Source organism: Urtica dioica, chromosome 7 (assembly GCF_054948205.1).
Source record: "Urtica dioica subsp. dioica isolate 48M chromosome 7, U.dioica_male_clone48M_v1_H2, whole genome shotgun sequence".
In the NCBI taxonomy this organism is placed as follows: Eukaryota; Viridiplantae; Streptophyta; class Magnoliopsida; order Rosales; family Urticaceae; genus Urtica; species Urtica dioica.
In genome coordinates, this window is record NC_142762.1 from 48642430 (window position 1) to 48660500 (window position 18071).

Sequence of the window (18071 nt, forward strand, 5' to 3'; positions counted from 1 at the left end):
TAAGTGAGTTCATCCAATTACTAGGACTTTTGTAATATGGATTGGAGAGCCATAGCCCTCTCGAAAGATTAAGTGACTCTCTACTCATCAATATAAAATTTGTCCTCTTAATTATTCTTTGCTTTATTTTTTATTTCAATACTACATGGATATATCATTGGGTCAATTCCGACAAACAAGCTCACACACACACACGACTAGTTTGAAATAAAATAAATATTTACTAAAATTTACTCATAGATACATCCACTTCCCGTTTATTGTTACCTAGCCTTCATAAAGTTTTAATTAGTGGAAATTACCTTGCATATCTTCTTTTCTTTTAGTCTATTTTTTATTTTTCAGAAATAGTTCTGTTAACCATTTTTCTTGCTATTTACTGTTTTATTTTACTCATTTTTACAATATTCAATTTTATACCTTTTTATTTCTATTTATAGTTTCATTTATAATAAAAAAAAAATATAAAATATTTTTAAAATATGAGGTATCATAAATAATTTTTTACCCTATTTTTCTTGCTATTTACAGTTTTATTTTATTTATTTTACAATATCCAGTTTTTTAGCTATTTTATATTCCTATTTATAGTTTCAGTTATAGTAAAAGCAAAATTTTTCTGAAATTAAAATGATATTTTGTTAAATATTTGAAAACATGATATATTATTGGAATTACCATTCAAGTGATATATTTGTAGAGTTTCCGTATGTTTATTACGGAGACTCGGAGAGTTGGATTTATGAATGGACTATACAAGTCCAAATCTGGACCAAAAAGTAGAGTTGGGTTTACCCGTTTCTATTCCCAAATCGCGAGAAAAAGCATACATTTACCAGATGATCATCTTTATCTAAAAAAAATAATAATAATCATGAAGGAATCTTTATCTCAATTTAAGTAGGTGAATTTTCGTGGATAATAATATTGTTTACGTGTATCTATGCCCGCTTTCTTAATTCCTCATTTCCTGATCTTGTATTAAGGTTTATAATAGAAAATATGAGCCAATGGTATTAAATCATTTTACCATTGCATACAAAAATATACTTGACACCCATTATTTAAAATATTAAAAAAAGTGTTCATGCTACAATCTTCTGTGTCAATGTTCAGTGAGATTTCCAACGATACAGCTTGTCATTTGTCAAAATCAAACAGGGGTACGTGAGAATGTCCTTGCATTATTCTAACAAACTAAGAAACATCATGGACCAAGGCATCAATTTTGTAGTAGCTCTTGGACTAACAAGTTATTGAGTTTCAATCAGAAAGTTTTTCAGAGTGATCATCATCCGTACCACTGGAGGAACTTCTGATCTGAACCGTCCTTTCTCGGGCGAATCCCTTTCTTGGCGGCGGCGGCGGTCGAGAGGAGGAAGAAGAAGCGGAGCGTTGGTGGTGGCGAGGCGGTTGTGGCAACGACATAACCCTCTTCTGCCTGGGAAGAGAACAGCCCGCCGATTCATACAAACTCATCTCTCGCCGCTTCGTAGCGTCGTCTATGTAGAGCAGATCATCGATCCTCGCCATTATATTGTAAGCCAAGCTTTCCATCACCCGAGAATAGCTTTCGAGGATAGAGTGTCCCACATCCTAACAAACCATCCAACGAATATCAGAATCATCAAAAGCTTTTTAAAGTGATGGTAATGTAGAGACTAGAGAGAGAGAGAGAGAGAGACCTTGTTGAATTGGATCTTGCTCATGTCGAGGGCGGTTTGGGAGAGGCCGGGGAATCGGAGCTTGAGATTCTGGAGGAGGGTCTCGGCACGGTACGCGAGAAGCTTGCTGCGTTCGAGGCCGTTTGCTTTGGCGCCCCAAGAGGCCTTGCCGGGCTTCGACATCAAAAGGCGACGCTTCGAGTACTTGTGCTTCCATATGTGAACCGCGGCCTCGATCCGGTTGGCCATCTCAAGCGTCGTGAACTCCGACGACAGGTCTAAGTAGTCAAGCAGGCACTCCGGCGAGAACTTGTCGGCCGTCATGTACCGGTGCATCACCTCCCCCAAGCACGCTTTTCCGCTCTGTAACCGTACAAAAATGTATAACGGAACAAAGTTCATCGAGTGAGTGATTTCCACTACTACAAATTTGGTTTTCTGATGCGCATGACTATCAGGTGCGACTTTTGTCGCACCTGATGCTATATTTTGTACTAGTGTTCATTGATCAAAATGGTTGAGACCTTAGGCAAGGTGCGGAGGTAGATGCTAGGGATGTCCATCTCGGCGAGGACGTTGCCGTTGATGGCCAAGGCCGCCTTCAGGATCTGGTTGGTGCACTCGCGGCTCTGCTGAACCCGCTTCCGAGTCTCCTCCGACAGCCCCCTGCGAGGCACCTTGGGGAACGGCAGCCACCACTTGTCCCCTCGCCTGCGGCTGTCCTGCGCCGCCTCGGCCTCCGCGTAGCTGAACTCCGAGCCCCCAAAGCCGTCCAGTATTGCGATCAGCATCGCGTCCAGCTTCTTCAGCGCCGGCAGGTTCACGTGGAGGTCGGAGCGCCGCCGCGGGACCATCACCTCGAACGCCCCTCCGCCGGACAGCTCTTGCACCGTCGGCCTCAGCTCCACGATCGACTCGCTCACGCACAGCAGCCACTCCATCTCTCTCCGCCACCTCTCCTTCTTCTCCGCCGACACCGGCTCCAGCTTCCACAGCTCTCCGAACACCGACGCTGCAAAACTAACTTAGTAAAGCGACCTAGGTTTTCAATCAAAGAGAAGGAAAGTGTGGAGAGACAGAGACCGGAGAGATTGGTTATGGCGTTGGAGATGGCTAGAGCTGTACACACTCCTTTCCGTCCACCGGACATGTCCTCTCCTAATAGGAGCCTCGCGAACCTCTCTTTCATTAATTCAATTTCTGAGACTCCGAGATAAATCCAGTTTGCAATTCAGATTGTTAACAGAGCAAGCCAGAGCGAAAACCTGGATAAATCCACAGAATGTTTGAGTGACTGAGCAGAACTCACCGGCCATTTCGGACTCCGGCTTCTTCTCCGCCTTAGGAACGGCGACGTTTCTGACGCCGAAACAGGGGAGACTAGCGTTCATTTCCGCAGAGAGGAGAGAGGTTTCTCCGAGAGACGGCCTCGGAGGAGGCGAAGAGGTTGAAGCACCGGCCTCGTGGTCGAATTGTCGAGCGGAAAAGCAACTGGTTGAGCTCTCTGACTCGCTCACGTCCGCGCTCATGGTGTAGCTCTCGAACCGCTCGCTCAACCGGTCCAAATCGTCGTCCGATGAGTAAATCTCCATGGATGACGGAAGCTTCGAGAGAGAACTCAGAGATCGCGGCGGTTTTTTTTATTTTTTTGCGTCTCCGGCGAGAAGAGAAAGTAAAGTAGTGCGAGTGTGGGAGTGAGGAAAAGCACATAAAAGCCTCCGATTGAGGGATTGTTAATTCTTGCCTCCAATTACCGTTGGCTTAGGCTCTACACAACTATTGTACTGGACCCCACAATATCATATTTATTGACGCGCTAATTCAGCGCGGGTCACGATTCTCCTCGCTTTGTCCAGTGACGTGGTGGAGTTTGTGAGACACGCGCGTGGATTCGACGTGGAGGTGGAGAGTTAAGAGTGTGTCGTAATATGATGCTCCTACTATCAGTGCCAATTGGATACTTTAATGAAAATCGTGCAAAAGTATAGGAATTTAAAGCAAGGCGTAGAATGAAAGGATATATAAATTATTCATTCGTATGAGGACGTGAGATTCATGTGCAAAAAACAAAATTAAAAGCAGTAGGAAAATATTTGCTGTCTGATTAAATCATTAAAGTAAGTTGGCACACATTTAACAAGAAAGCAAAAGTAGTTGTTTTCCAGAGAGAGCATTGAAGCATGTCAATTTTCTTTTGTATCAAATTTTCAGTGTAGAGAATTACATGAATAACTTTTTTTAGGCTTCTTTTTCTAATACACCCGTGATTTCAAAACATATCAACGATATTGTTTTTCAAATATGTAGGATGATATACCTTTTAGTATATAGTTTTTCGTATACAACTTTCAAATATATCTTTTATAATTTCAGTATATCGTTTTAGTATATACACATTAAATCATTATGCACTTAAATAGTCATTATACAGCTATAAAATATAAAAATACTTTAATAAAATTTTAGTATACATTTGTTGAAGTGTATACATATTTGAAATTTACATTAGAACAAAGTCATTATGCACTTCCCGGAAATCGAGGCGCTCGTGGCGGCCGTGAAGGTCACTCCGGCGGAGGTCAGCGAAGAGCTGCTTAAGAAACTCATCGAGCTCCTCCGAACGAAAGAGGGAAAATGTAACACTTTAGACATTCTATGATTTTGATGTAATCACGGATAGTATCAGGGTCTACTAGATATATAGACAGAAGATACATTTGTAAGAACAAATTCAAACAAGCCACGTTGTTATCAGAATAATACGATTTTTTTTTAATAATTTTTTTTTTCATACCAGCAGTAGAGAAAATATTTGGTTGCTCAAGTTGATAGTAAAGTAAAAGAAGAGAGTTATGTGAATACTTGCTATAAAACACCCGAGCAAGTACTGTCTGAACACGTTATGTAGACCATGTATTCTCATTTGCTAAAAGAGTTAAGAATGCTCTTTATACGGCCATTTTCATTTCTATCTTCTGGTGCGGATCATAACCAATGAGCTCGAAATCATCAGCTACAAAAGAATCAATGTCCTTTTTCTCAGAATTTATCTTCAAAACCTGCAATAGTTCGTTCAAAGCTTATATAACGAATGCCAAAGCTTATTCAGAATCCATATAAAATAAAATAAAAAAATTAAAAAAATGCATTTCGCATTATTGGCCTTCTTACTGGAAACGGCTTAGGCAGTTTCCGAAGCTGCTCTTGCAGAGGCCTAACGTGATTGCGATAAACATGAGTGTCCCCAATGACATGGACAAAATCGCCCGGAACCAGACCTGCCAAATTTCGTTTGAGCTTATATAAAAAGAATAGCACCAAAGGAAAACAGAACAAAACTCCAGATCCTACTAACAAAAACCTCTGTAACTCCTTGGTTACAAAATTATAGTTACGAGCCTTTGGGAGGCTTGTTCTATAACTTCCCTACTTCTTCACTCGATATTCCTCTATTATTCATATGTAAGGAATCGTAATAAGAACTTAGTTAGTTAGTTAAACCAACCACTTACTATATGTTTAGAGAATAAAGGTAAAAGAGAGGCAAATCTAAGTGAAAATTGGATCTTGTAAAAACCTATCGTATTTTTCCTATTTTTGTTGGTTATGAATTACAAAATTCTATCCATATTTATACCACATGGTTGATTAAACTAAATAGCAGTTCATAATTACAACAACGCCGCTAGGTTCCAAACATATTCGAAGCGACATGTCAAACATACCACAAACATGAGCAATGATGCATGTGAGAAGGGCATAGGAGGCAATGTTAAACGGGACACCGAGGCCCATATCAGCAGACCGCTGATACACTTGACACGATAACTCCCCATTGGCCACGTAAAACTGCATATAAGGGGACGATGATATTCTCACACGCAACCAACCCAAAATGGAAAACCGGAACGAACCAATTTGAGATCACTAACCTGAGAAAACATGTGGCAACTGGTCAAATCCTCGGCCAGTGTAGTTGGTGTTCATGTCGGTATATCTAAAATAATAATTTGATCAATTTTAGGGGAAAATATAAAATAAAATAAAATAAAAAAAAAAAATCGCTTGAACGTTAAGAAGTTAGAATCCACGACAAACCTAGCACCAAAGTGTCTCCATTGAAACCCATAAACGGGTCCCAAGTCACCTTCTTCTCTTTCCGTCAAACCAATGCTGAAGCAAGGAAGATATAAATACTCAAGTTAGACGGAGTGTATTTTTCCGTTTATGGGCTGTGTTTGTTAAATACTTACCCATCTAAGCAGTCTCTTGACGCATTGCCATCCCATATGTGAATGCCTTTCTCTTGAAGCACCTGTAAGTATAATCAAATTTCCATCAAGTTCTGTTTATTTTTCACTGTTTCATTGCTAACCAGTAAGGTAAGAAATTAGCCAAGCAAGTCTGGGATCAAAGATATAAGTATAGATCAATAACCTTGGCACTTGTTGAACCACTGATGAACCACAAAAGTTCTTCAATGACCCCACGCCAGAAAACTTTCTGCAGACCAAAAAGGATAAGAATAAATAGATGTCAACTCATGACAAAAAAAAAAACAAATCTGTACATTGACAACGGGTAATTCAAAGAGAAAAGATCACATACCTTGGTTGTAAGAAGCGGGAAAGTCCTTCGTAAATTGAACCGCATCTGAATGGGAAAAAAATATTATTATGTTAATTGCAGCTCCACAAAATTTTACAGCGTATATTAAAGCAGAGCTTGAAAGCATTACTTGACAGCCGAATTTCGAGAGTGTCCCAGTCCCGGTCCTGTCATCCTTAACATTCCCATCAGAGATGATATCTTGAACAAGTCTCAGATAAAGATACTCCTCGTGCTTCTCAAAGATCATCTTAAGCAGGAAATTAAAACTCTTCACCTCAAATTTACTGACAATACCAGACTTCACGCCATTTGTCAAACCATCGTCTTCGTTTCTGGACTCAACAACAGGACCTCTCACCCGAACGTAAGTCGCGAACGAATAGCGAATCTTATTCTCGACCGAAGGAAACGAAGAATACCACGGCTGAAACGCTGAGGAATCGATCGCCGGGATAAAAGTATCGCACTCGATGCTTGTCTCGATCTCAGTAGCGTGGATGGCATCGCAGTTGGGCCCGTTCAGTGCTTCCCTGAAAACAACCACAGTGAATAAGAGCTCTAAGTTAAATTACACTACCATACAGATTCTCAGCTTTGGTGAACTCTTGTTAGTGATAATTAGCAAAGAAAGGGAAATTTTTGTCTTTGTTTTATAGTTGGGTTGTCATTTTCTTTGTTGTTGATGAAAAGGAGAGCCTTTCGTATAGAACAATTCTTCTATTACCACCTTTTTATTGGTTTGGAACATTGGAAAGAATAGTGAAAAACGTCAAAGTGGAAGGAGAGACAACTCTTCTGGAATATTGAAGTTAGTATTTTTATGGCATTATTTGGTTTTAAATGTGAAGACTTCATACTATGACAATATAGGTATGTTCATGTGTTTGAGGAATCAGTGGCTGATAAGCCCAAATACACAATTTCACGAGTTTAAGTAAATTAAAAAATATATATATATATATATCAAATGAGACCAAACCTCAAAATTTCGCCGCCGCCGATCACAAACACTTTCTCGATGGACAAACAGTACGGAGAAGCGGCCAAGAGCTCCAACGCCGAAGCTACGCTGCCACAAATCACGACGTTCACAATGGCGGCGATGTCAAAACTCCCGGAGCGAGTCAAGACGACGTTGAGTCGGCCGGGAAGAGGACGAAAGTCCGTGGGAATGCTCTCCCAAGTCTTCCTTCCCATCACAACGGCGTTCTTCTTTCCAGGGTCAGAGGTGTTGGTCGTCAATTCCTTGAAGAACTTCATGTCCGAAGGCAGTTTCCACGGCAATTTCCCGTCCTTTCCGATACCCATTTCTCAGGTGGAAGCCACCACGACTTGGTAGGTCCTCTGAGGCTTAGTTTGGGCAATTCCATTCCCGTTAGAGCTCGGGTTTTCGCCGGCCATGCAGTGAATCGAACGTGTCGCGTTCTGAGATCTTGTTCTAGAGATTGGAAGAAGATGATGATGAAGAAGAAGAAGAAGGTTGAGACGAATCAGAGTCGTGAAACAAACTCGATGAAAAACTCGTTTATTTTATCACGTGCTTTTGAAGATTTTTACGAATCATCCTCCGTCAATTTTTCGTCAATTTTTGCTCGATTCTGTCATCCGTCAATTTTTGCTCGATTATGTTAGTTTATTGAACACGTGTAACGCACATGTACAGTATACCTCATTTAGAGAGTAATTATCAAATGACCTTTGATGTAAATATTTCAAAGCAATCTCATTTTATATTAGACTTTTCGTTTTATCGAAAGTTTATAACCAATCAACATTTAGGGAATCAACTCGAATCCGTGAATTTAGAGCTCGCAAACACCATGAAAGCCTATAACTCGTAGTTCATGGAAGAGTCGAGTATCTGGAAAGAAGGAAAAAGCCCAATTGAAGTCGATAAATTTCTCTTCAATGACGGTGATTTCTTCTTATTCTAAGGTGTCTTTTTCTGAGCTGGTAATTTCTTTGATTTTTCTTGTCATTGTTCAGTTCATAAATTTGGAAGAATAAGTTCGCGATTTCGAATTTGATTTTTGCGATTTTAGGGTTTTTGAATATTTATTCTCGAGTTTAACTAATGAAATGAAAGAGAATAGAAAACAATTTTAAAAAAAAATTAAAGAGAGAAAAAAAAATTAATATAGGAAAAATATATTAAAACAAATAAATATATTAAAATTACGATATTACAATTTAAATGGGGTACACTTACGAATACAGACTAGGATCAAATTAATTTTTGTTATTGTATAAATAAATATGTTAAAGCATTGTTACCCAATATTCCGCCGGACGCATCTTGAGGATATATAAACCGTGCAAAAGTATAGAAAATTAAAGAAACGCGTAGAATGAAAAGATATATAAATTACTCATAGGGTAGGAGGACGTGAATTCATGTGCAAAAAACAAAATTAAAAGCAGTAGGAAAATATTTGCTGTCTGATTAAATCATTAAAGTAAGTTGGCACACATTAACAAGAAAGCAAAAGTAGTTGTTTTCCAGAGAGAGCATTGAATCATGTCAATTTTCTTTTGTATCAAATTTCCAATGTAGAGAATTACATTAATAACTTTTTTAGGCTTTTTTCCTCTAAAACACCCGTGATTTCAAAACACAATATTGTTTTTCAAATATTTAGGATGATAGACCTTTTAGTATATAGTTTTTAGTATACAACTTTCATTATATATATATATATATTTTATATAATTTCAGTATATATACATTTAATCATTATGCACTTAAATAGTCATTATACAGCTATAAAATATAAATAATGCTTCAAAAAAATTTAGTGTACATTTGTTGAGAGAATAAAATTGACACTTCAATGGACACACGATCTATTGGAATATAAAACATTACGCGCGCTACTTTCGTGATAAATTTCAAAATCCACTACCACGTGTTCCACAACATAATATTGGATGTTCCAAGACTCGTTATTAACGTTGAACGATTTGAGTCTTGATAAGCATTTTTATAAAACTATGTTTTGTGCGTAATTATTTCTTTTTATTTTTTGCGACAGATAAGCTCCACCCTTTGGAGGGTCGTGAGTCGTGACTCGTACCCCGAGGAAACAACATGTGACCTTCACAAATTCTAACGAGCAATTGAGCCTTTGAGCGCTTCGCAATGAGGGCCGATTCTCTTGTCTAACCCAACTCTCTTTGGTGCGTGTTATGAGATAAATCGGTCCCCGAAGATTAGGTCATCATGACAATTTACTTAAACGGTATACATCATGACCTCTTGAACGGTCCGGTATAAATTTGGGCATTCTGTGGGAGCGGTACCAGAATTCATGTTCTATGACTAGTATCGGAACATAATTCATATAATGTGACCAATCATGGAACCGAATGAATTTCCGATCTGTTCACAGGGACCTCCCCGGTGAACTTTGTAGGCTTATCGATAGTAATAAAAGAGCTCAGTTATTTTGTCCAAAAAAAAAAAATAACTTAGGAAGAAAAAAAGAGGTCTCACGACATCTAATGACATGATTAAAAGATCCGATGAGAAAGCGAGAGATTACTATTTGAGGTGAGATGTATTATTTTATTTAACGAGAAACATAAGTTTAGTTTTGTAATTGTTAGCATAGTGATCAATTTTATGTTTAGTAATTGGTATAAACGACAATTTTTACCAACGAATTTTCCAGGGGCAATAATGAGAGAGTAAAAAAATTTGATACTTCAATGCACACACGATCTATTAAGATATAAAACATTACGCGCGCTACTTTCGTGATAAATTTCAAAATCCATTACCACGTGTTCCACAACATAATATTGGATGTTCCAAGACTCGTTATTAACGTTGAATGATTTGAGTCTTGATAAGCATTTTTATAGAACTATGATATGTGCGTAAATATTATTATTTTTTTGCGACAGATAAGCTCCACCCTTTGGAGACCCGTACCCCGAGGAAACAACATGACCTCTCGAGTGGTCAAGTATAAATTTGGGCATTCTGTGGAAGCGGTACCAGAATTCATGTTCTATGACTAGTATCGGAACAATAATTCATATAATGTGATCAATCATGGAACCGAATGAATTTCCAATTTGTTCATAGGGACCTCCCCGGTGAACTTTGTATTTTAGCCGATAGTAATTAAAGAGCTTAGTTATTTTGTCCAAAAAAAAAATAACTTAGGAAGAAAAAAAGAGGACACACAACATCTAATGACATGATTAAAAGATCCGATGAGAAACGAGAGATTACTATTTGAGGTGAGATGTATTATTTTATTTAACGAGAAACATAAGTTTAGTTTTGTAATTGTTAGCATATTGATCAATTTTATGTTTGGTAATTGGTATAAACGACAATTTTTACTAACGAATTTTCCAGGGGCAATATACGTTTCGGTTTCGCTCTGAAATTGCACCAATGAATAAAAACATAAAGGAGATATGGTGAACTTGAGAGACACTGAGGGAGATAATAAAGAGATTGTAAGGCAGCTTTATGCTGCATTATGATATTGTAATTAGATATATATGTTGACTCAGAACAAATTGTCTTAAAACAATAATACAATATATGATAATCTGTTCTAAAATATAGAGAAAGAATGTGACCCTCGAGTTGAGGATCTATATTAAAAAGTGCTAATTAATACAATACCCATTTTCAAATCAAGAGCGGAAAACTCACCCCAAGACGAGTGAAATCGGAAACAATTCTGAAACTCTTCATAATTTACTCGGCTCGGCTTAGAGAGGCCTTGTGCGTCTTCCACTAGCTCTGCCACAAAGAAGTGCATTCTTTGGAATTGGATATTCGTCTCTCAAAGAAGTTGAAGCCGTATATACACGCAAGTACAACTGCTGCCCCAGGTATTGCCTTGCCCAGAACTCGGACCTCAAATTCCACATACCCACATTGTCAAGTGACACGTGTACGGCTGTCCATGACTTGGGATATACCTGCACTCACCAAAATCCGTACATGGTTAGATTATTAAACTTGCTTCATAAAAATCCAAAAAAAAAAGAGATAAAAGAAAAAGGACATGTGAATGTGATATGTCTTAGTTTTTACCTGAGTGGTGCAACGTGAAACTGCATCACGGAGATTGTACTGATCCCTGCTAGCCTCTGTCCATTGTCCACCATCCATTCTGCCCCAAACACATAAAAACAAAGAAAGAAATTTGAGAGAGACGTCACATATATAGACATAGACTTGGTAACAGTAGTACTTATTTTGCGTTGAATGGATTACCCAACGACAAAGAAAGAGTAGCCACTCAAGTGGATGCTCTGGACGATGTCCTCGTCGTTTTGGAAGACGAACTCGACGAAGGTTCTGTAATCGGCGGAGAGGACGGCGGTGTCTTGGTAGAGGCCTCCGCCGGTGGGTCTGGGAGAGACGCTTCCGGCGCGGAAGACGCCGGAGATCTTGAAGTAGTCCGCCACCTTCAACGGGGTGTCCGCCGGGACGTGGGACACGCTGTTGAACCCGTATCGCTGCTTGCCGTTCACTTGCCCCGCACCGCTCGCCAGAATGAACGTCTTCGTCAAGTTAATCATGCCATAATGATAAGACCCTTGTGGGTTCGGCCGAGGTCCACTTGCCGTCAGATTTGTCCTACAGTACCAATGCCACAAACCAAATGGTCCATTACTACACATTGTCTCCGTTTTAAAGGAATATCAAGTGTGTCACCTTATTTGCTACAGTAAAATGGTCATTCCATCCAAAAAAATATTGCTTTGAGAAACTTGCCATTTTATTCTGAAAAATAAGGTCATGTGCACAGTGTAATTTCCTACCATATAAAGTTGACCATATTCACGGTGGGTCAACAATGTTTTAATTTTTAGCCAAAAAATTATATGTTTTTTTCAATAACATCCCCCATAATTTTTTTTTTTCATTTATGCCCATGATGAAACGAAATCCTTCGCTGGTCACATATGCACCAAGGTTAAGTTTACATGGACGAGCAATATGTGATGTGTACCTGATAGAGCGGGCTTGGTTCAAAGACCAGTCGATTTGGATGGTGGGCCCGCCGGGGGGTGGGCCGGAGACAGGTCCTGCGGAGTTGCTGTAGTGGAGGGTACCGGTGGTGGTGTTGATTTTGTCGGTGAAGCGACTCGAAACGACAATGTAGTAATCTTGGCCGGGCTGGTCGGCCGTGAAGAGGACAGAGTACGATTGACCCACGTGAACGTCCAGCGACGAGTAGCCCACCTGGAGCGTGTGCGTTCCTTCCACCTCAACCAGCTTCATCTTGTGGTTCTGGATCCTGAAGTTCAGCGAGTTTTGCAACCCCACATTCGAGATTCGAAGCCTGTAAGTTTTACCTGCAATTATACAGTAACAGTAGATAATGAGCCATATTCTAATCAAGTGATCACTTGTTTGTGTTTTAATTATATGTCACACACACACACACACACCTTGTTCAACGGTGAGAGTGTAGCCATTGGGTCCGCGGCCATTGATGAGGATTCCATCGGGGGAAGGCAACTTCTTACCGCTATCTAGATGGGCTAACAAGTCCTGCACAAACAAACAACTAAATTCCATCACCTACCCCATCAAGTGGCTATATAATTCAAATTAAAGCAGAACATTGATTCGTCTCCAACAATGGAAAATTTTGATCAGCCGACAAAATTGGGCCAGGCGTGGGAAAAGCAAATGGTGTAGGGCAGAGATAGTTGAATCGACATGACGTGCATGTTAGTGCACAAAAAAAACGTTGAACGCTCAAATTACATCTTGCATTTATCAGCCGGAACCCGATTAACACTAGAACACAAAAATTACTGTCCCCAACACAACAAACAAACCATTGTATGAAAACTAACACGCACCCAAGCCAAGTGGGAGTTTCTATCCACTTACTAAGGGGCTAGTAAAATTAAAAACAAAAATGTAAAATAAAAAACATTAAAAGACATCATTGTTAGTTGTGATCCCAATAATTAAATATACAGTTTTTACTTATCAGTTGGCCCACACTCCAAAGCAATGGCAACTTCAATGATGATATCGTTGATTAAGTTTCACGTCGACGAAACATGACTTTTAGGCTTTTAATTAGACTTTATGATAAATAAATTTTCAGAACATGCGCTAAGTCAAGTCCCTAAAACTCCCTATATTTAGATGATTACTTTCCGGATATAATGTAAGTCAATTTGTGGAGTGGTTTCTAGCAAAATATATATATATATATATATATATATATATATATATATATATATTTATATCAGTGGGCCCACTCAGTTCAATATAGCAAGGCAGTTTTGTTGACCCTTGCTTCTGTCACACATTATCATGATGATGGATTTCACAAACAAAAAATAAAAATAATGTTTTACCGACATACAGATGGCGACGAAACCAGCTGTCAAAGGTCTTACTAGTATAATAAAGTTACAAAACGACAAAACAGTATTATTCAATTCCACTGACCATACGAAAAAATGTTTCCTCGGTGAGGTTTGTTTGCACAACCATTGCCGGGATTTTTGATGCAGATAAAACCAAGATTTCATTTCAGCGAGGGTTTCAAGTCCAAGAATAATGGTGAAACAGTAAGAAGAATTTACCGTGTGATTGGACTTGTACCAATCCCCGATGAGGACGGTGTAGTCACCGGCAGGGTCAGGGAAAGGGACCGGAATTCTGGGCCTGCTCAGAATTCTGATGCCTCCAAATCCACCGGCGGCTTTGTGGAAGGCCAGAGATGGGAAGTAATAGAAACTCCCGATTTGGTCCTTCATTTGTAGAATGTACGTGAAGTTCCTTCCCGGTGGAATCGGACACGTCGTCCCTTGAACGCCGTCTTCAAATGAGTTTCTCCTGTTTTGAATCCCATTCCTGTTTTTTTTTTTTTTTTTTTTAAATTAAATTAACCAAGAGGTTAGGATAGGATATCCCACTTCAAAAATAATAGTACATGAACATGACATAAATGACTGCATCGATTTTGCATGTGCAAGGTTAGTTAGTTAGTCTCACCGTGTGCCATGAACGTCATTTAGTGCAACGCGTTGAAAAAGCATTTACGAGTTACAACAAAATATTAATACCACATTGAAGTTGGCTACCTAGCGCTAGAAGAGTTAAAAAAAAATAGTTTCTTGTAAGGGAATATTAAAAATGAAAGAGTAGTACTAAATACTAATACTATTCTATTTTTCCACTTGTTAGGTCTCGACTTTCGTGGCCCGCTGAGAAAGGTGGGCAGGGATGTATCAGAGAATCTGGAATCGCCATGGCATCGAAAACAACAAAACAGAACATGCTTTTAAGCTTTATTATTTTTTATCCCTCTACATTGGCTTTTAGCGTTTTCTTTCTGTGTCCAGATTTCTAATCCCACTGTAAAATGTCACTATCAGCTTCATCAAGCTGTTGGTTTTCTCAATCCTAAAGAGGACAGCTAATTCGAGTTACTGACCTAGACGTGTCAAAATCTATTCTCTCTTTTGAAACATGATTCACTAAAGCGAGACTAACTTAATTACGAATACGACTTAGACTTAGCTCTCTTTACTAATAATATGCTAATAGTAATTTTCTACGTACTCCTTTTTCAGATATTTTCCGCGTCTGTTGTAGTTTTCAATTAAAACAATTATTTATTGACCATATTAAGTATTGGAAAACTAACTTTTATTAACCAAATTTTATTGAAAATGACAGTTGGAAAATTGATCACCATAATAATAATAATAAAAGCACCCAAATCATTTTTTTATTTTCTTGACAAAGTTTGTATTCACGGGTTGTCCTCTTTCGCCGTGATTATAGGAATTTATTGACAGCTTAATTAAATTAGAACGAAAAAGAAATGGGAACATTTCCACGTTTTTAAAAATTATGTCGTTGAAATCAAATTAGCCAGATCTAACGAAACCAAAGGCATCAAAACATTCTCATACTTTAATTTTAAATCAAACACATTTCAAAAAGCGCCGAGTAAAACACGAAAGCGCCCTCAAAGTACTTCACATTAAGGCACAGATAAACAAGGGCAAAATTGTCATTCACTATATTGGTTGTGTATTTTTTTTTTTTGAATCACAAATTGACTGTGTAGTTAAGTCTGTAGTTAGTGACTTAAATCAGTGGAAAGAATCTCGTCTAAAAAAAATAAAAATGAAAACTAAAATGGAAAGTTGGTTAAAATAAAGTAGGAAAGAATAAGATTACCAAGAAAGAAGAAAAGGCTGATCCAAACTGTTGTAGACATTGATAATGATATTATCATTGGTCACCGAGTGAATGTCCGGTCCTGGAAACTGTCCATTGATGAGGATTCCCTGGAAACAAACCGACAGATCGATTCCATTTCAGTCAGATCGGAGAACTGATCAAGTAATTAAACGAAGGATCGATCGATCGAATTATATCGGTAAACAAAACGAAAAAAAAAAAAACCTGTTGTCTAACGCCGAGCGGGTAAATGTCGCCGTAAGTGACGTTCCAGGAGAAGAACCTGTACGGATCTTCAGCCCTAACAATGGCGGCGAACAGAGAAGCCGCGACGAAGCACAGCACTCCCGCTAGGTTTAGCGACATGATTGGAATCCACCGACTCTGGACAACTTTTCTATGTAATCTCTCTGTTTGGATGGAGAGAAAGATATAAAAGAATAGAGAGAGTGAGTGAAGTGGAAATATATTTCAAATGGAAAAGAAATGTCACGTATTTAAGTGCGGTACAGAAGAGAAGGTGATGTGTGTATAATGTGTGTGTGTGTGTGAGGCGTGGTGTTGTTTCTCTCTCTAGCCGCGAAGGAAAATCAAAGGAAAGAGAGAGGGAATTAATAAGGTAATAATTCTAAACAAAAAATAAATAAATTAAGTATTTGGAAAAATGAAAAATAGGAAAATTTGCGGTGTCGGTGGTGGGGTCAAAGTTCACAATTGTAATTTTCTTTTTTTCGTTTTGTGTAAAGATTGAAGTGTATAGTTGCGCTGTGTCTCCCACATGGGTCTGAAATCAATTTGGCGGGATTATAATTTAGAGTTTAAGACTAAGAAAATAAATATTATGCATGTGGAATTTGACTAGTTTTCCTTTCCAATATCAGACCATCTATGGGCCCCTCTTCTTTTTTGCAGCTGGCATTTCTCAAGATAGTTATTTACAAATTACAATCTATTACTACCAAAACGCGTTTACTCATAAGCTTTAGTACTTTTAAAGATTAATTAGATATTATGTGGTGTTTATTTTATGATACAATTCATGATCATATGGACAGCCTCACCAGCTTTGAGAAAATGTTTAGTGTCGTATTCGGTAGATTTTGGGTCGGGTAGACTTTTGTTTTTTATTATAATAATGCGACTGACCATCATATAATATTTTATTGGGATACAATTTAGCTAGTCGTCGAATGTACGTAAAGTTCGGGACATAGTAACAAAATCTTTGCCGTCAATTTGTTTGAATCTAGCATTACCAAAACAAGTGACTATTTACTACGCTATCTTTTTTCTTATTCACGAAGTAATTAACATTGTTCATAAATTTAAATACTCGGGATGTTTTATGGGGGTGGAGTTTGACTCATAAAATAATTTAATCCTCGGCCGTCAAAGCTTAATAATCACTAAAGCTCATTTATGCGAAACGACTTAAATAATAAATAAATGGCATTTGATAATTGACTTGTAAACTATTGTTGTACAAATCTAAGAGATCGATCGGGTCCAGTCCAAGTCCATTTGCGAGCTCGGAATGTAACCACTGAAGATCGTGACGAAATCGAAGTCGACACAGGAGATACAATCTCGTCTTGATACTCAGAGAATTGACGATTTCTACCGAGTCCATTCAAACGTAAGAGCGACGTGACAGAAGAAGATGCAATGAAGGACGAAGTCGCCAACACGTGTCTCCGAAGATTTCGCAGCTCATCATAGTATAAATTCTCTTCTTCGGAGAGAATTTGTACGGAATTGATTATTATTATTGTCGCCATATATTCTCTCTCTCCATTTGTATTCTTGAGCTCGTCGATTTTGTTCATAATCAATCGAACTCGACCAGCGTACTCGAAATCGGATTTTAAATAAAGTCAATTATTTTCTCATATAATTTCGCATTTATTATTACATATTTAATATTCGTTTATTATACGAAGCCTTTCTGACATCCACAAATAAATTAAACCGAATTAAACATCAAATATATATTGTTTTCTTCGTGATTGTTGAGGCTCGGAAACGACATCAACAATTATTACTAAAAGCTATGGTCAATTAAAAGAATCTTTCAATTAGTGTGGGGTTTGTTTATGTCCACATTCTTATTCTCATGCTTTTTTTTTCCTAAGACGAAATGGTCATGCATTCGTGATCTTATTTTGGCTTATTTGTTGAAATTTTGACGATACATGTACTCAAACGTCTTTTTTTATGATCGATACTCAGACGTTTTGATCCATCTTTTAACCTTCGATGACATTTTGAAAGAGTCATCGAGTTGTTGTGAGCTTATTACAGTCTATTATGTTTGTTTTGCTGGGCGCACACACACGTAGTTCTATCATTCGATTATAGTATTTGAATCATTTATGTTTTGAGGTTTATCTTTCCAAGTTGGAAGATAAAAAAATTTTAAAAAAAAATGGTTGATGTACGTACTTTGAGTGTTAAATGTTATTCAATAGAAGTGCCTTGAGATCTATTGTTCCCAAAAATTAAATAAATAAATAAAAAGGGACAATAAATGTGCTTTAAATATTGCCACTATTTTTAGGGCTTAGCATGGGATGAGTGTGTCCAAGAAGAGGGTC

The 18071-nt window shown here is 38.2% G+C and overlaps 2 protein-coding genes and 1 pseudogene across 3 annotated transcripts; all 3 read right to left on the reverse strand.

Moving 5' to 3' along the window:
- Positions 1-1032: 1032 nt before the first annotated feature.
- LOC149392535 (rop guanine nucleotide exchange factor 1-like) lies at positions 1033-3408 on the reverse strand. The gene is made up of 5 exons (XM_089620581.1): positions 2974-3408; positions 2748-2864; positions 2189-2676; positions 1686-2027; positions 1033-1596 (listed from the first exon to the last, which is right to left on the reverse strand). The coding sequence occupies exons 1-5, from the start codon at positions 3254-3256 to the stop codon at positions 1264-1266; spliced, it is 1563 nt and encodes a 520-aa protein (XP_089476707.1). The 5' UTR covers positions 3257-3408; the 3' UTR covers positions 1033-1263.
- Positions 3409-4134: 726 nt separating this feature from the next.
- Positions 4135-7829, reverse strand: LOC149392536 (bifunctional dihydrofolate reductase-thymidylate synthase-like; annotated as a pseudogene). The gene is made up of 9 exons (XR_016300170.1): positions 7255-7829; positions 6403-6805; positions 6273-6317; positions 6102-6167; positions 5918-5979; positions 5763-5837; positions 5390-5661; positions 4836-4942; positions 4135-4723 (listed from the first exon to the last, which is right to left on the reverse strand). The product of XR_016300170.1 is annotated as a bifunctional dihydrofolate reductase-thymidylate synthase-like (transcript).
- Positions 7830-10742: 2913 nt separating this feature from the next.
- SKS5 (SKU5 similar 5) lies at positions 10743-16073 on the reverse strand. Its single transcript, XM_089618530.1, has 8 exons — positions 15703-16073; positions 15475-15584; positions 13866-14136; positions 12705-12807; positions 12263-12608; positions 11521-11886; positions 11338-11416; positions 10743-11222 (listed from the first exon to the last, which is right to left on the reverse strand). Exons 1-8 carry the CDS (start codon positions 15841-15843, stop codon positions 11010-11012), a joined length of 1629 nt encoding a protein of 542 aa, XP_089474656.1. The 5' UTR covers positions 15844-16073; the 3' UTR covers positions 10743-11009.
- Between the last annotated feature and the right edge of the window lie 1998 nt (positions 16074-18071).